General features: G+C 34.6%; 1 protein-coding gene and 1 pseudogene across 2 annotated transcripts in view; both read right to left on the minus strand.

Moving 5' to 3' along the window:
• LOC133243812 (testis-specific Y-encoded protein 1-like) overlaps window positions 1-13138 on the minus strand; it is a 505577-nt pseudogene that overhangs the window by 270841 nt on the left and 221598 nt on the right.
• Window positions 1718-13138, minus strand: part of LOC133243844 (gamma-taxilin-like) — a 102958-nt gene continuing 91537 nt past the window's right edge. The window contains exons 6-10 of one of the 2 annotated variants that reach the window (XM_061410569.1): window positions 10673-10792; window positions 9055-9144; window positions 6863-6955; window positions 4838-4933; window positions 1718-4168 (exon numbers count right to left, since the gene is read on the minus strand). In XM_061410569.1, the coding sequence (XP_061266553.1) occupies window positions 4031-4168; window positions 4838-4933; window positions 6863-6955; window positions 9055-9144; window positions 10673-10792 (537 nt within the window). In that variant the 3' untranslated portion in view covers window positions 1718-4030. The remainder of the gene's footprint in view (window positions 4169-4837; window positions 4934-6862; window positions 6956-9054; window positions 9145-10672; window positions 10793-13138) is intronic. The other variant, XM_061410570.1, reaches the window with a different exon arrangement.

The raw sequence follows: 13138 nt of genomic DNA on the forward strand, positions 1-13138 counted from the left end.
CATTTCATACATGATATTATACATGTTTCAATGCCATTCTCCCAAATCTCCCCACCCTCTCCCTCTCCCACAGAGTCCATAAAGCTGATCTATACATCAGTGTCTCTTTTGCTGTCTCGTACACAGGGTTATTGTTACCATCTTTCTAAATTCCACATATATGCGTTAGTATACTGTATTGGTGTTTTTCTTTCTGGCTTACTTCACTCTGTATAATAGGCTCCAGTTTCATCCACCTCATTAGAACTGATTCAAACGTATTCTTTTCAATGGCCAAGTAATACTCCATTGTGTATATGTACCACAGCTTTCTTATCCATTCATCTGCTGATGGGCATCTAGGTTGCTTCCATGTCCTGGCTATTATAAACAGTGTTGTGATGAACATTGGGGTACACGTGTCTCTTTCAATTCTGGTTTCCTCGATGTGTATGCCCAGTAGTGGGATTGCTAGTCATAAGGCAGTTCTATTTCCAGTTTTTTAAGGAATCTCCACACTGTTCTCCATAGTGGCTGTACTAGTTTGCATTCCCACCAACAGTGTAAGAGGGTTCCCTTTTATCCACACCCTCTCCAGCATTTATTGCTTGTAGACTTTTGGATCGCAGCCATTCTGACTGACGTGAAATGGTACCTCATAGTGGTTTTGATTTGCATTTCTCTGATAATGAGTGATGTTGAGCATCTTTTCAAGTGTCAAACCTTAAAATAATTACTCTTAGAGAAAATAAATCTTACAGTTGACAAATCTTTATCAGAGTCATAAAATGTTAATAAGCCTTCTGGCGAGAAGATGATGTAAATCACCTAAACCACATGTATACGATAAACTTGCAGGAAAGAAACCCTGGTTTCGATAAGGATCAAAGACGGCTGACTGCATGATTTCACATCCCCTATTATCCTCTATGTGCAACTTGGGAGTATAAAAGCCCCTGTTGAAAATAAAGCTACGGGCCTTGCTCACCAAAGCTTGGTCTCCCCATGTCATTCTTTCTTTCACATTCTGGCTGAGTCTCCATCCGGAGCGCGGAGGCCCTCTACAACCATTTATTTGCCTGGGCTTTTAAGACCCACTCGAGAAGGTGCCTAAGATGGGGGCACTTTCTGCTATTCGAGAGGGCGCCTGCGGCCTCCATGGTCAGAGCTAACCTGATGTCACAGGTTATAATGATTTTCCACGTAAACCAAGCTACTCAGCCTCTTTTCTCCACTGAATTTTCCTACTGAGCTATCCTCATTCTATTACTCTTTATATCTCTGATGAATATTTAAATAAAGCCAGTGTAATCGCCAATGCCATCTCCCCTTCAAACTCCCTGGATCAGCCGGGGCTGGACCTTGGCACTACTCTAAAGATGCTTTCCTTTCTTTGATGTTGACCACTTTTAAAGTTTTTACTGAATTTGTTACAATATTGTTTCACTAACCAGGGATTGAACTGCCACCAGCTGCACTGGAAGGCAAAGTCTTAACCACTGTAATACAAGGGAAGTCCCCTAAAACACAAACTTTTAAAAGGAAAGAAACTAAGGTGCTAACAGAAGTTGGCTAAATAAACTGAGTTCTGCTGGTCCATTAGGGAGTAGTCTCCTTCACCCCAACTTACCTAAATGATGCTGTAATTACCTATGTTTCCAAGGGCAGAAAAATCATTTTACAGTTACCTTTGCAGCTGATCACTGTCACATGAAGTGTAAAGAATACACAGAGACTGTTACATTAGTCATCACAGATTTACTCTACCTTTAACAGAGCAGGTAAAATTCACATTTGTGAAATATCTACAAAACACCTTCAAAAAGCAAAGTGACTGCCTCATTAATCTTCTATCCTCAGAAAAAAATGTATGTTATAAAAACAGAGAAATGTATTTAGCAGTTTGTTTTTAGTAATTTTCTATTTACAGCTTGAAAGAGGTAGATACTTCAGCAGCACCTGAGAAATGTAAGGTGATAGTCAAACAAAAATACTGGGCTCCTAACCACAAAATGTCATCCTACGCAACTAAAAATATAATAGTCAATTAAGTTATTCTACACCGTTTTTTGTATACCTTGGTATCCACTGCCACTATAGATTTTACACTCTAAAAGATCCCTTAAAATGGTAAAGCAAGCACAATTTAATTCTATTGCAAATTTTCATCAGCCAACTAAAGTATTTTCAAACAAGGGTTGGCGAATCAAAGGTGGTACAGTGACAGAGGGAAAACTTAAGAGAAACCAAATAAATCCCACAGAATTTACCTCTTTTCAATATCTATATTATTTCACACAATACCTAATATGTCTAGTATCCCCAACGTGTCTTAAACCCCGTCAACCACACTGAATTCAGCCCAAGATTTACCTTCCACAGAAACAAGTGACACAAAGAAGTGTGGCCGGCAACACAACTACCTTAACCTTAAATGTCAATATCTTATGAGTAGCAGGGTGCTAGTGAAATACCATCAGTCATATTACTTTTAAAATCTTAATTTCTAGCACAAATCTTTATTTTTTCTCATAGAAATGGGTCCAGTGTTTTCATTTAGTAACTAAAGTGGTACTCGTTCGGTTGTGTCCAGTTCTTTGAAATCCCATGGACTGTAAGCCACCAGGCGCCTCTGTCCACAGAATTCTCCAGGCAAGAATACTGGAGTCGGTTGCCATGCCCTTCCCCAGGGGATCTTTCTGAACCAGGGACTGAACCTGCATCTCTTGCATCTCCTGCACTGGGAGGCACGGTTTTTTGAATGTCTGAGTCACCAGGGATGCCCTGGAGAAGGAGAAGCCAAGGAGAAGCCCTTTAGTAACTAAAGGAAGTACTATAAAAAAATCTGTTAAACAACTATATTTGGTTTTGTTAATTTTTGCAGATTTAACTAGTCAACTTTCATATACATTCTTTGCTTCACTGTCCATAACCTTGATTATCAAGGTCAATGATGGAAATTCATAACTATTTCACATTATGGGCTCTTTCCTATGAGACAATTCAATTTTTAAGCCCTTTTATATCACAATATGACAGAAACATACAAGTAAGGTTATTTAGCTTCTCTACATCAAACTAATGAAGTAAAGAACAAAATTCAAACTTCAGAAATTTTCCCATTGTAAATGCGAACACCTAAATACTAGTATTTTTTCCCTTCAAGCATCTGTTCCAATATAAAACTAAAAGAAATATACAAATATTTTTAAGTCTCATAAACTTTCAGCCTTTGTCCAGTAACTTGCCTGAATATAACGCTTTCTAAACAAAAGGTATTTCATACACATATTCTGCTACAATTTTGAAGGAGTGAAAATCTGCAGTTATCTCAAGTTTGTCAAGTGATGAAAATGTTATCAAAAACTAATCTGAATCAAATATGCTTTGCTTGTTTCATATCCCATACTGCACTTTTATTTTCACCTGGCTTTTAAATGAGTTATTGGTCAAAACTAATCATCTTTACTATTTTCTCTCTTTTATATTAATGAACCAGAGTTTAAATTAGTATTGATTTCTACACAGATGAACCATTATCAGAATAATTCTCACTTTAATTCTGATAATTATATTCAAGGGCAGGGGATAAGACAATGAACATATAAACATATGTAATTAAAAGAACAAGGCAATGAGCACATGCATTCCAATAAAGGAAAAATAAGGCAAATGTATACAATAACGGAGTAGAAAATGTATACATCAAAAAAATGCAGACAGCTAAGCAGTCTCCTGTATCATATAGTCCAATAGCTAAGAAAATACATATATGGTAGAAAAATTAAGAAAAATTTCATCACAAAAGGAATAGAATTACTACATAAGAGTTATACACAAAATATATCTCTCAATACAGTGATCATACTTCATCTCAGTCAACAGAATCAATGCCCAGAAGAGATCCCATAAAAAGGGTCATTTGAACTGCACTGGACTCAACACCCAGTTTGCCTCCTGGAGCTCTTTTAGAGTGGGTGATCACCTCTTTCTGAGAATCAAGAGCAGAGCAGGGCTGTATTATAGGTGTTGCTAAATCTGCGTCTGATGCTTATACAGAGCGCTTCTCTTTCAGGACTTGCACCTTTTCATTCAGCTCATTTCTTTCCATCTGAAGAGCTCTGTACAGCTTCTCTAGTCGTTCCAGCTTTATCTGAAAGACCCTGTACTCTTTATCATGGACAGTTTTCTGGGAAAGAAAAGAAAATTTATGAAACCTTTATATGAAACACAAATTAGGTTACTGTGCACAAAACTAAGTAATCTCAATCAATCTGTAAACTAATTTTTATCATGTCTTGAATGTCACTACATAGTATTTTAAATAGTTATATTTATTCTCAAGTATGCTATGGGACAAAGCAAAACTTAGATACTTTACAGATGTCTACAACACAAAGTTGAGTTAACTAGTTAAGGCAAAAAGTTGTCTCTGTAAGACAACCTAAATTACTGCAGGAAAGAGAATGTATAATCAAAACTGCCGTAACTTAGCAAACTTACACAAGTTTTAACCTGCCTCAATACTGAAACAAGTCAGCATTTGCTATTCACTCATGTAAACCTAACAGAAGGCGATGGAACCCCACTCCAGTACTTTTGCCTGGAAAATCCCATAGATGGAGGAGCCTAGTGGGGCTGCAGTCCATGGGGTCACAAAGAGTCCAACACAACTGAGCGACTTCACTTTCACTTTCCATTTTCATGCACTGGAGAAGGAAATGGCAACCCACTCCAGTGTTCTTGCCTGGAGAATCCCAGGGACGGGGAGCCTGGTGGGCTGCCGTCTATGGGGTCGCAGAGAGTCAGACACGACTGAAGTGACTTAGCAGCAGCAGCAGCATGTAAACCTTCTCACCTCTTCAGCCATTTCCAGAAGTATTTTATTATTATTTTCCCATTTGGTACACCACATTATCACTTCTTTTTCAAGGTTTTTCATTTTCTTTGTCATCTGTGAACCAACACAATTGTAAATTTAAATTCTAAACTGCTAGAGTCACCACAAAACCATTTTATAATGTTCTTCACATCATGCAGCAGGTTACTTCCATCAAGTAGTTGATAGCTATTATATCTTTATAAAAGTGGCTGCGATAGTTTGTCGCCAGCAGAACTCCTCTTTGGTGGAGCAATAGGAAACAAAGTTGAGAGTTGCACATTATGAGAAAAAAGAAATTTCATTTTATCAGTTTCACAAAGCAGCAGAATATGGATCTTTCGATACAACACTCTCAGCTCTAAGTTAGGATTGGAGTGCAATTCATTCCTGTTGGGAGGCAGCAAGAGATCATCTTTCTCTTAAAGTTGTAAAGGACTCTTAGAAGAATACAGATTCTTTTTTGTTGTTGTGGTTGAGCTGCTAAGCCATGTCTAATTCTTTGTGATCCCAATATTTAAATTATTGAATTCTTACTTTTAATCTCCTCACAAACTCACAGGACTAATTTATTTCAAATTTTGTTAAAGATACAATGCTTCAAAACCTAAGATCTGATACTACAAAATCTTAGTTTTCAGAAGTTCAGAATAAGATTTAGATACGCTAGTCATTCACCTTTGTTTCTAATATTATTTCACTATATCAGCTCTGTTCTAGACAGAGATACTGAATCTGGCATTGTTGAGGGAAACAGGGGTAAGATAGAGCTAGTGCCCTTTGTCTTGTCATTTTAATTATCCACAAAACCAGAGAAAATCTATGTATATGGCTTGAATGCTGACCTCTACAGCCACTAGCAGATGAGGAATGTGTTCCAGTCCAGAGGATTCTCGAGGAGGTAACAAAATTACAGTCTCCGTCTTAAAATTGTCCTTCATGATGAGCACACATATGCTGGAGTCCACATAACAGAGCCTCAACTGAGAGGTATGTCAGGCACAATCATCTACTGCTCATTCAATTCTCCATATTACTCAGTTTAAAAACACCTCAAGGTGGTAAACAGGACTTAACATGGCCAAGCACTGTCTAAATACAACAGTCAAAAATTTTCATTTTTAAGAATAAAAGAATAAAAAGGCATAGAAAGGTTAAACAACTTTTCTATGGTCTACCATAAATGACGTAAGAGTTACTGATACAAGAAATATGACTGACAGGTATGTGCTCCAAACCACTATGCCTGTAAGATTTAGTAATACTCTTAGTAATAATAATCTTTAGTAATAATCATGACTAATATCTATCAAATGCTTACAAAATGTCATGCCCTACTGTTACATTTTCTCCATTAAAAAAAAAAAAAATCCCAATTTTAAGGGGAAGTGGAAGACAGCTTGCTCCAGTCAATTTATACCATGCAATTAACAGATCTCAGTAATTTGAGAAAAAGGTAGATATCTTATATACTTTAAAACTACCCTTTAGCCATATTTTGAACTAGAATGACCTAAAACTTCTTTGTATGACATTTTAATTATTTTCTAAATTTTGCAGAGATGTCCTTCTATATTATACATACAGAGATAAAATTTAAGACTAAAAACATTCTAGGCATTAGCTAGGTCCTCATAAATAATCTATTGCAATAATCTATTGCAAACATAAATAATCTGTTGCAAATTGTTCATATATTACTGCTTTCCTTGGCTTCGATTTAAAAAAAATAATTTACAAATGTTCTGTGAAAGAACTGGGTGTGCTCATCTGAAGCATCTTTTTTAAAAATTGACTTTTAAGAACAATTTGTTCTCAGGATAAAAATCTACTTTTAAGAGTATTTGAGGTAATTTCTAAGCAAAATTTCTAAGTCAGGAGAGAATCTAAAAAGATAAAATTAAAATCATAACCAGACCAATGTAAACTCTGTCCAAATAGTAATTGCTTAAAATAATCTCTTACAAATTCAGTAGTGATATTCTACTGAAAATAGGTAAATACCTTTTCCATTTCCTGCCTGAAGGTTGTAAAGAGTTCATTGCTTTTTTCCATGGTAGTCTGGAATTCTTCAAATTTATCCATATAAAGAGAAAGCTATAAAAAAAAGTATCAAATATTATGAGTTTCAGATATGTGATATAAAATCCCAAAGACTATCAAAATAATATAATGTGGCTAAATATTAGTTACTTGCTATAAGCAATAAAAAGTGAGGACATATGCATAATAAATCTTCAGGCAGATACAATGGCTAAAATTCTTGTAACTCACTAAAATGCGCTGAGAAGAAAATTTGTTCGTTTAATTTAACTGTACGTATTTAAAATGTACAAACGTGGTAGCTCCATTCCATCAGTTACAAAATAAGCTACAATGTTATCACTATATATTTCATGTGACTGTAACAGGTCATGCACTAGCCTTCTACTTGTTTTTTAAAAAGGCCCTTGGAAAAAGATGACCCTTTTATAGGACAACTTATATAAATGCTTGCTATCAAGGCTATGTCTTTCCTTATACTAGGCAGGAAGATAAAACAGAAGTCAAAGAATAGTCTGGATGAAACAAAAAATTTAATGTGAGTATGGCTGAGAAAAAGATAATCTAAAAGAGGTAGAGACATCAATTTCAAAACTCACCCTCAAATAATTAACATCTAGCTGAGAAAACAATGGCTAAAGCATGTGCTTAGTTATTTTATGTGAATGAAGAAAAAACACTTCAGAGACCATGTAAATGTATTATCTTCAGGAAGAGGAAACAGAGGTCCAGAAAATTTGAGTGTTCTGCTAAAGAAAAGTAGAAAATAATAATAGATTGAGCCTAAGAGATAGCATTAGTGATGCTTTTCAAATATATCAAATAGAACTGGAAGGAGTCATGCAATGACACTTGACAGAGATTATAAGTTATAGCAGTTTTAGCCATGGTCCATTATAAAAAATGGAACATCCAAGTACTTTGTCCTACTTGAGTTCAATGCTGGCCAACTGTAAGTAGTTAGCAACTGGTAATTATCACACAGTTGAAATTATGTGCCTAGATTACAAAACAGTAAAGACAATGAAATTATCAATAAGGGCTGAAAACTGACATAGTAAGAGCACACAATGAGCCCAACATTTGGGAAACAAAGCCACACTTAGGAAGCAGGTGACAATAAACAAAACAAACTAATGATTAGATAAGACTAGCCAAAGGGACATTAAGTCTCAGATAATATAAACTGCACTGTTAACATTATACAAGAACCAGAGATGCCCTGTGAGGTTGGTAAACAGTTCCTCTTGGTGATTTAACCTGCAGAACTTATCAATGACATCCACATTAAAGATCATGTCCTAAAGTAAATATAAACTCTTCATACATTCTTTATATCTACTCCTCCATTTGTATGAACCACTTAGTATATATGGCTAATAAATAAGGTACTTAAATCTGACAGTGGGAAATTCAACAGACCTCTAACATTTTCACTTTTTCATAACACCATTATAAAATATCCCCAAAGACTGCCCATGAAAATGCATGCATGCCAGTCTTAATATATTAGCGTATTTTAAAACTGAGAGTGCTTAAACAGTATAAAATGAAGTCCTAACAGGTAATGCATTTTTTTCAACAGACTGTAATCAGTTTAATTTAAAAGAAAGTAAGTCATGCATATATCAAATAAATACCTAATTGCACCTATCAAAACTAGAGAGGCATTGCTAAAACTTTCAGAGATGGAAGGCACAATATTTCCTGTGTCTTTCCTTTAAAGCAAAGATGCAGCATCTGCTCTCTTTATTCCATACAAAGCAACCAACTTAAAGACACCAGAGGACAATGAAAAACAAGGAGAATCCCAATTCTTTTTTAAAAAGAATAAATGCACAACATCACCTGGATGTGAAATTAACTCTACATATTTTAAAAAAAATGTACACTCTGCCTGTGTTGATTTCCTCATAGAACAAACTAAAAAGATACTGGTGAAAAATCTAGATAGTAGAAGGAAGACAATGAAAACAGTCTGATCAGACATACCAATTTGCGTAAGTACAGGACTTACAGAGAAAAACTCTACTCAAAACATGATAAATTAGTCACGTTATGTGAAGAGAAAAATTTCAAGAGGACAAAAGATCTGTTTTTCAGTTCAGTTCTGGCTGTGGGTGGGAACCAGGAGACTCAAAAATTTTGCTAACCTCTATTGTCGTTACCTGCTGTTTTAATTGTATTTCTTGCTGTTTCATTTCCTCATATTTGTGCCTTGATTCTGTGGCTTCTTTTAACAACTAGAAAAGAGAAACATTCTAGCAAAATACTAACAGTAATTACACATAGGACTAAAAAAATGTCAGAAAACCAAATACTATATATATAGCCTTTCCTTTCATTATTCTAGTAAGAATCATAGGTCAATCAATGAAACATCCTGTTATATTGTCAATTACCTCTATCCCAGATCTGTTAAACCCTCAATAATACCAAGGAAAGAGAAATCATCTATAAACCTCTTAAGGACAAAAAGCACCTAAGAGGAACACAAAGGTTTATAAAATTCTGGGTTAAATTGTTCTGTTAAAGGTGAAAATAATTAAGATATCTACACCTTGAAGTAAGAAACAGAGTAAGGAATCTTGATCTTATCTATTATCTAGACTGTTCAGAAAGCTCACCTACAGCTTGACAGGTAAGAAGAGGCAAGTAGACAGGCTATGTAGTAAAGCAATGAAAACACGACTGGGTTTCTTATTACCTTTTTGAAAAGTAGAACAGAGGAGCACATAGTTAGTGAACTATTGTTTTTAAGAAAATCATACAGTAAATTTGCATATTGGGCAATGTGAAATTCAATCCTTGAATTTCTGAATTAATGTCACACAAAATGCAAATTAGCCTTAACAGAGCCTTAAACCAACCAGAGACTAGGTTCACGTATGTACACATGTTGTTTATGTGCATGAAGGCTCCTAATTTATACTCCAAAGTGGAAATAGCAACTGTTTCTTCAGCTGTATAATGGATATTGTTTATGGGTTTTATAAGGTCCATGGTGTAAAAAAATGCACCTCTGTAAACCCTAGACTCACATTAAATATGAATTGTTAACATAAGGAAGAACACACAGGAAATGTTCATATACATATGTCACACCATGCTTACTTTTAGGGCTCAGCCTACTTGAACATAGAGCTAGATGAAACAGTTCACATTATTATAATCACTTTTCACTTTATTAATTTAACTTATGTAAGCATATGTAATTTAATTTATGTATGATAAATATGAGACCTTCACTATGTTCATAATTAATGACAAACAAAATAATCCAAACAGATTCAGGGAACAGTAGCTTATGATTAGGAAATAAAGAATTCTCTTAAATTTCATCAGAAAGTTATATCAAGAGTAATTAAACAAATATTTACCTATTTAGAAAAAATGGAACAAAATGTAGGAGACCGATTTTTGGTGTGAAATTTAATTGCTCCTAGCTCTCAGGCCCAAATTTGCTGATAACTTGTACAAATCTTGAACCTGCTTATCACTATCTAAAAATCAATATAATATTCTAGACAGAAAAATCAAACATGTGCAGGTCTACTCACTGAACTTGGTGTAACAATTCATTTTTTTTAATATGGAAATTTCATCAGGAATAAAAAACAAAGATGTATTCTAACATTTCTCAATATAAAGTGTTAAAAAAAACAAATTACTTGTCCCAGTATCAATGTAAAATGCTGAATGAGTTTAAGAGTTTTAAATGGCTTTGTTAACAGTTTTGAAGAGACAATTGTTTTAAGAAATACAACTTACAAACTCTCTTTCTCTTCGATGTTTTTTATCAGCTTCCTTTATAAGTTGTGCTGTTTGCTGAAGTTTGGCATCCACAAGGTGCTGTTGCAATTCTTTGTGTTTGAACACTTTACCAATATGCTACAGAGAAAACAGAATTTCTTCTATCACTTAAGGAAAGGGGACAAACTAGTGAGGATATGTTAACACAAGATATGGTAACCTGCCCCTCTATCGCTCCTACCAACACTATGATACACAGTAACACTGGGTCTTTCTGTGTATGCTTGAAGATACATCTATTTACATCTCCTTGCAAACCATCCTAAGCTTATAGGAAAGATCCCCTGTGACTATTTCTGTATCCTTATGCCCTTATTCAAGGTGAACTATTCAGTAGTTTGTAGAATTCATATTTCTACTCTATATTGAAAACTGGCTCAAACTTATCAAGAAAAAGACTGAAAATCACAGATTCTTAAACATTTTTCTCATTAAATTTTCTCAAGTTTCACAGTGTAGGTATTAGTACGTAGTAGCATAGCATATGGAGAAAGCAATGGCACCCCACTCCAGTACTCTTGCCTGGAAAATCCCATGGACGGAACAGCCTGGTAGGCTGCAGTCCATGGGGTTGTGAAGACTGACTTCACTTTCACTTTTCACTTTCATGCACTGGAGAAGGAAATGGCAACCCACTCCAGTGTTCTTGCCTGGAGAATCCCAGGGATGGGGGAGCCTAGTGGGCTGCCATCTATGGTGTCGCATGGAGTCGGACATGACTGAAGCGACTTAGCAGCAGCAGCAGCATATCATAATGGTAGGAAGTCAAATGCTCAGTGGAACATCTTGGACAAATTTTTTCCATTGATGAATCAGTTTTCTTACCTAAAAAGGTTGGTAACCACATCTACCTTGCAGAATTGCTGTAAAAATCAATGTAATGGTTGAAGTGAAGGACTTGGTAACTGGCACATTAGTAGACACTGGTAAGAGGTCATTATCATTTTCAACCTAAATTGTTAAGTGGTATTTATGTACAATAATATAATCAGAACATCCTTCTCAGATAGAGAAATAGTTAACTATCTTCGTCACAAGATCCCAGGAAAGAAAAAAGCAGATTTATAAAATGTAATTAAAAAAACTTTTCCTAAAGTTAAAAAAAATTTGAGGACTGTACAAAATCTGTCTTGAGTGGTAAACAGCTTACTTATTAAACTGTATCCTTCTTTACACAAAAGAAGAGGAAATTCAGTGATATCTCAAATAAGACTTACAAGTGATATGACTTGAACACACATTTTTCAAATTTTCTACATTAATAGCTAGACAAACATTATTAAGAATGAAACTTAAAAAGACTCCTCTTAAAAATTTGACTTGATAAAAATACTAAAAAAAGATTTACTGCATATGCTTAAGAACTGCATCTCCAACAAACAGAATGACAAGAGGAAAAAAAAAAGAAGAAAACCTATTAATTATAAAGGCATACAATCAATGAAATGTAGAAACCTTATCTGGATCTGACTCAAACAATCTTATATAGTGGGAGATGGAAAAATGTGAAGCTTAATATTTCATTAAGTGCTTATAAAATATTTAGGTACGAAATGGCATTGCTTTCTGCTTCAAAAAAGGGCTTGCCATTTCAAGATATGTTTTTAAATAGTAGAGTGGAATAATATGACATCTTGAATTTGCTTCAAAGTAGATATTTAAAGTTATTAGATGCAAATGTGAATAACTGGTGACGTTACTTTTAATTTTCAAATTATGAGAGTAAGAAAACTGTTAAAATAAAAAATGGTTGAAAGATACTAAAAATCTTAAAAATGGTTTCAAGTTTTATACATAAAACTATAAATTGAGACGATCTGAAATTTGATTGAAAACCGGACAAATCTTTCTTTTTGGTAGTAAAATAAAATTACCATTTTAACTGGACATATTTGCTCTTAGTTACCAGTTTTTATCTTTGTATCTTTGATACAAAGATGAAGCTTTTATAAGTTCATAACACATAAAGAAACAGGATTTTACTAGCTTAAAGCATATTAAAGTCAGGGCGTGCAGCCTTTGGAAAACTCAAAGCCTCCCATGATGCACATCTAACCTGTGAAAGTAACATAAGCAGGTTGTTAACAATTTGCTCTTTAATCTAGACAACACCCCACTTCCAGACTAGTTTGTAATTAGAATGACCAGGTTCTGCAGATTATTCCTATGATTCCGAAGATCATTCATATGAAGTTTTTATTTCATTGGATGTGCCAACAGTGGGTGATAGTTCTATTTTCTTCTCCTAAATACAACATAGAAAGGGGAAAGCAATGATATTGTACATGGTACAAATGATGACACAAGTCTGAGATATTGGGCATTTGACTGCCAAATGTTTATATATATATAACACGTAAATGTTTACTTGTATATTTTGTGTATATACATGTAAATATAACCTATATTATTAGGTTAGATACA

Source organism: Bos javanicus, chromosome Y, assembly GCF_032452875.1.
Source record: "Bos javanicus breed banteng chromosome Y, ARS-OSU_banteng_1.0, whole genome shotgun sequence".
Taxonomy (NCBI): domain Eukaryota; kingdom Metazoa; phylum Chordata; class Mammalia; order Artiodactyla; family Bovidae; genus Bos; species Bos javanicus.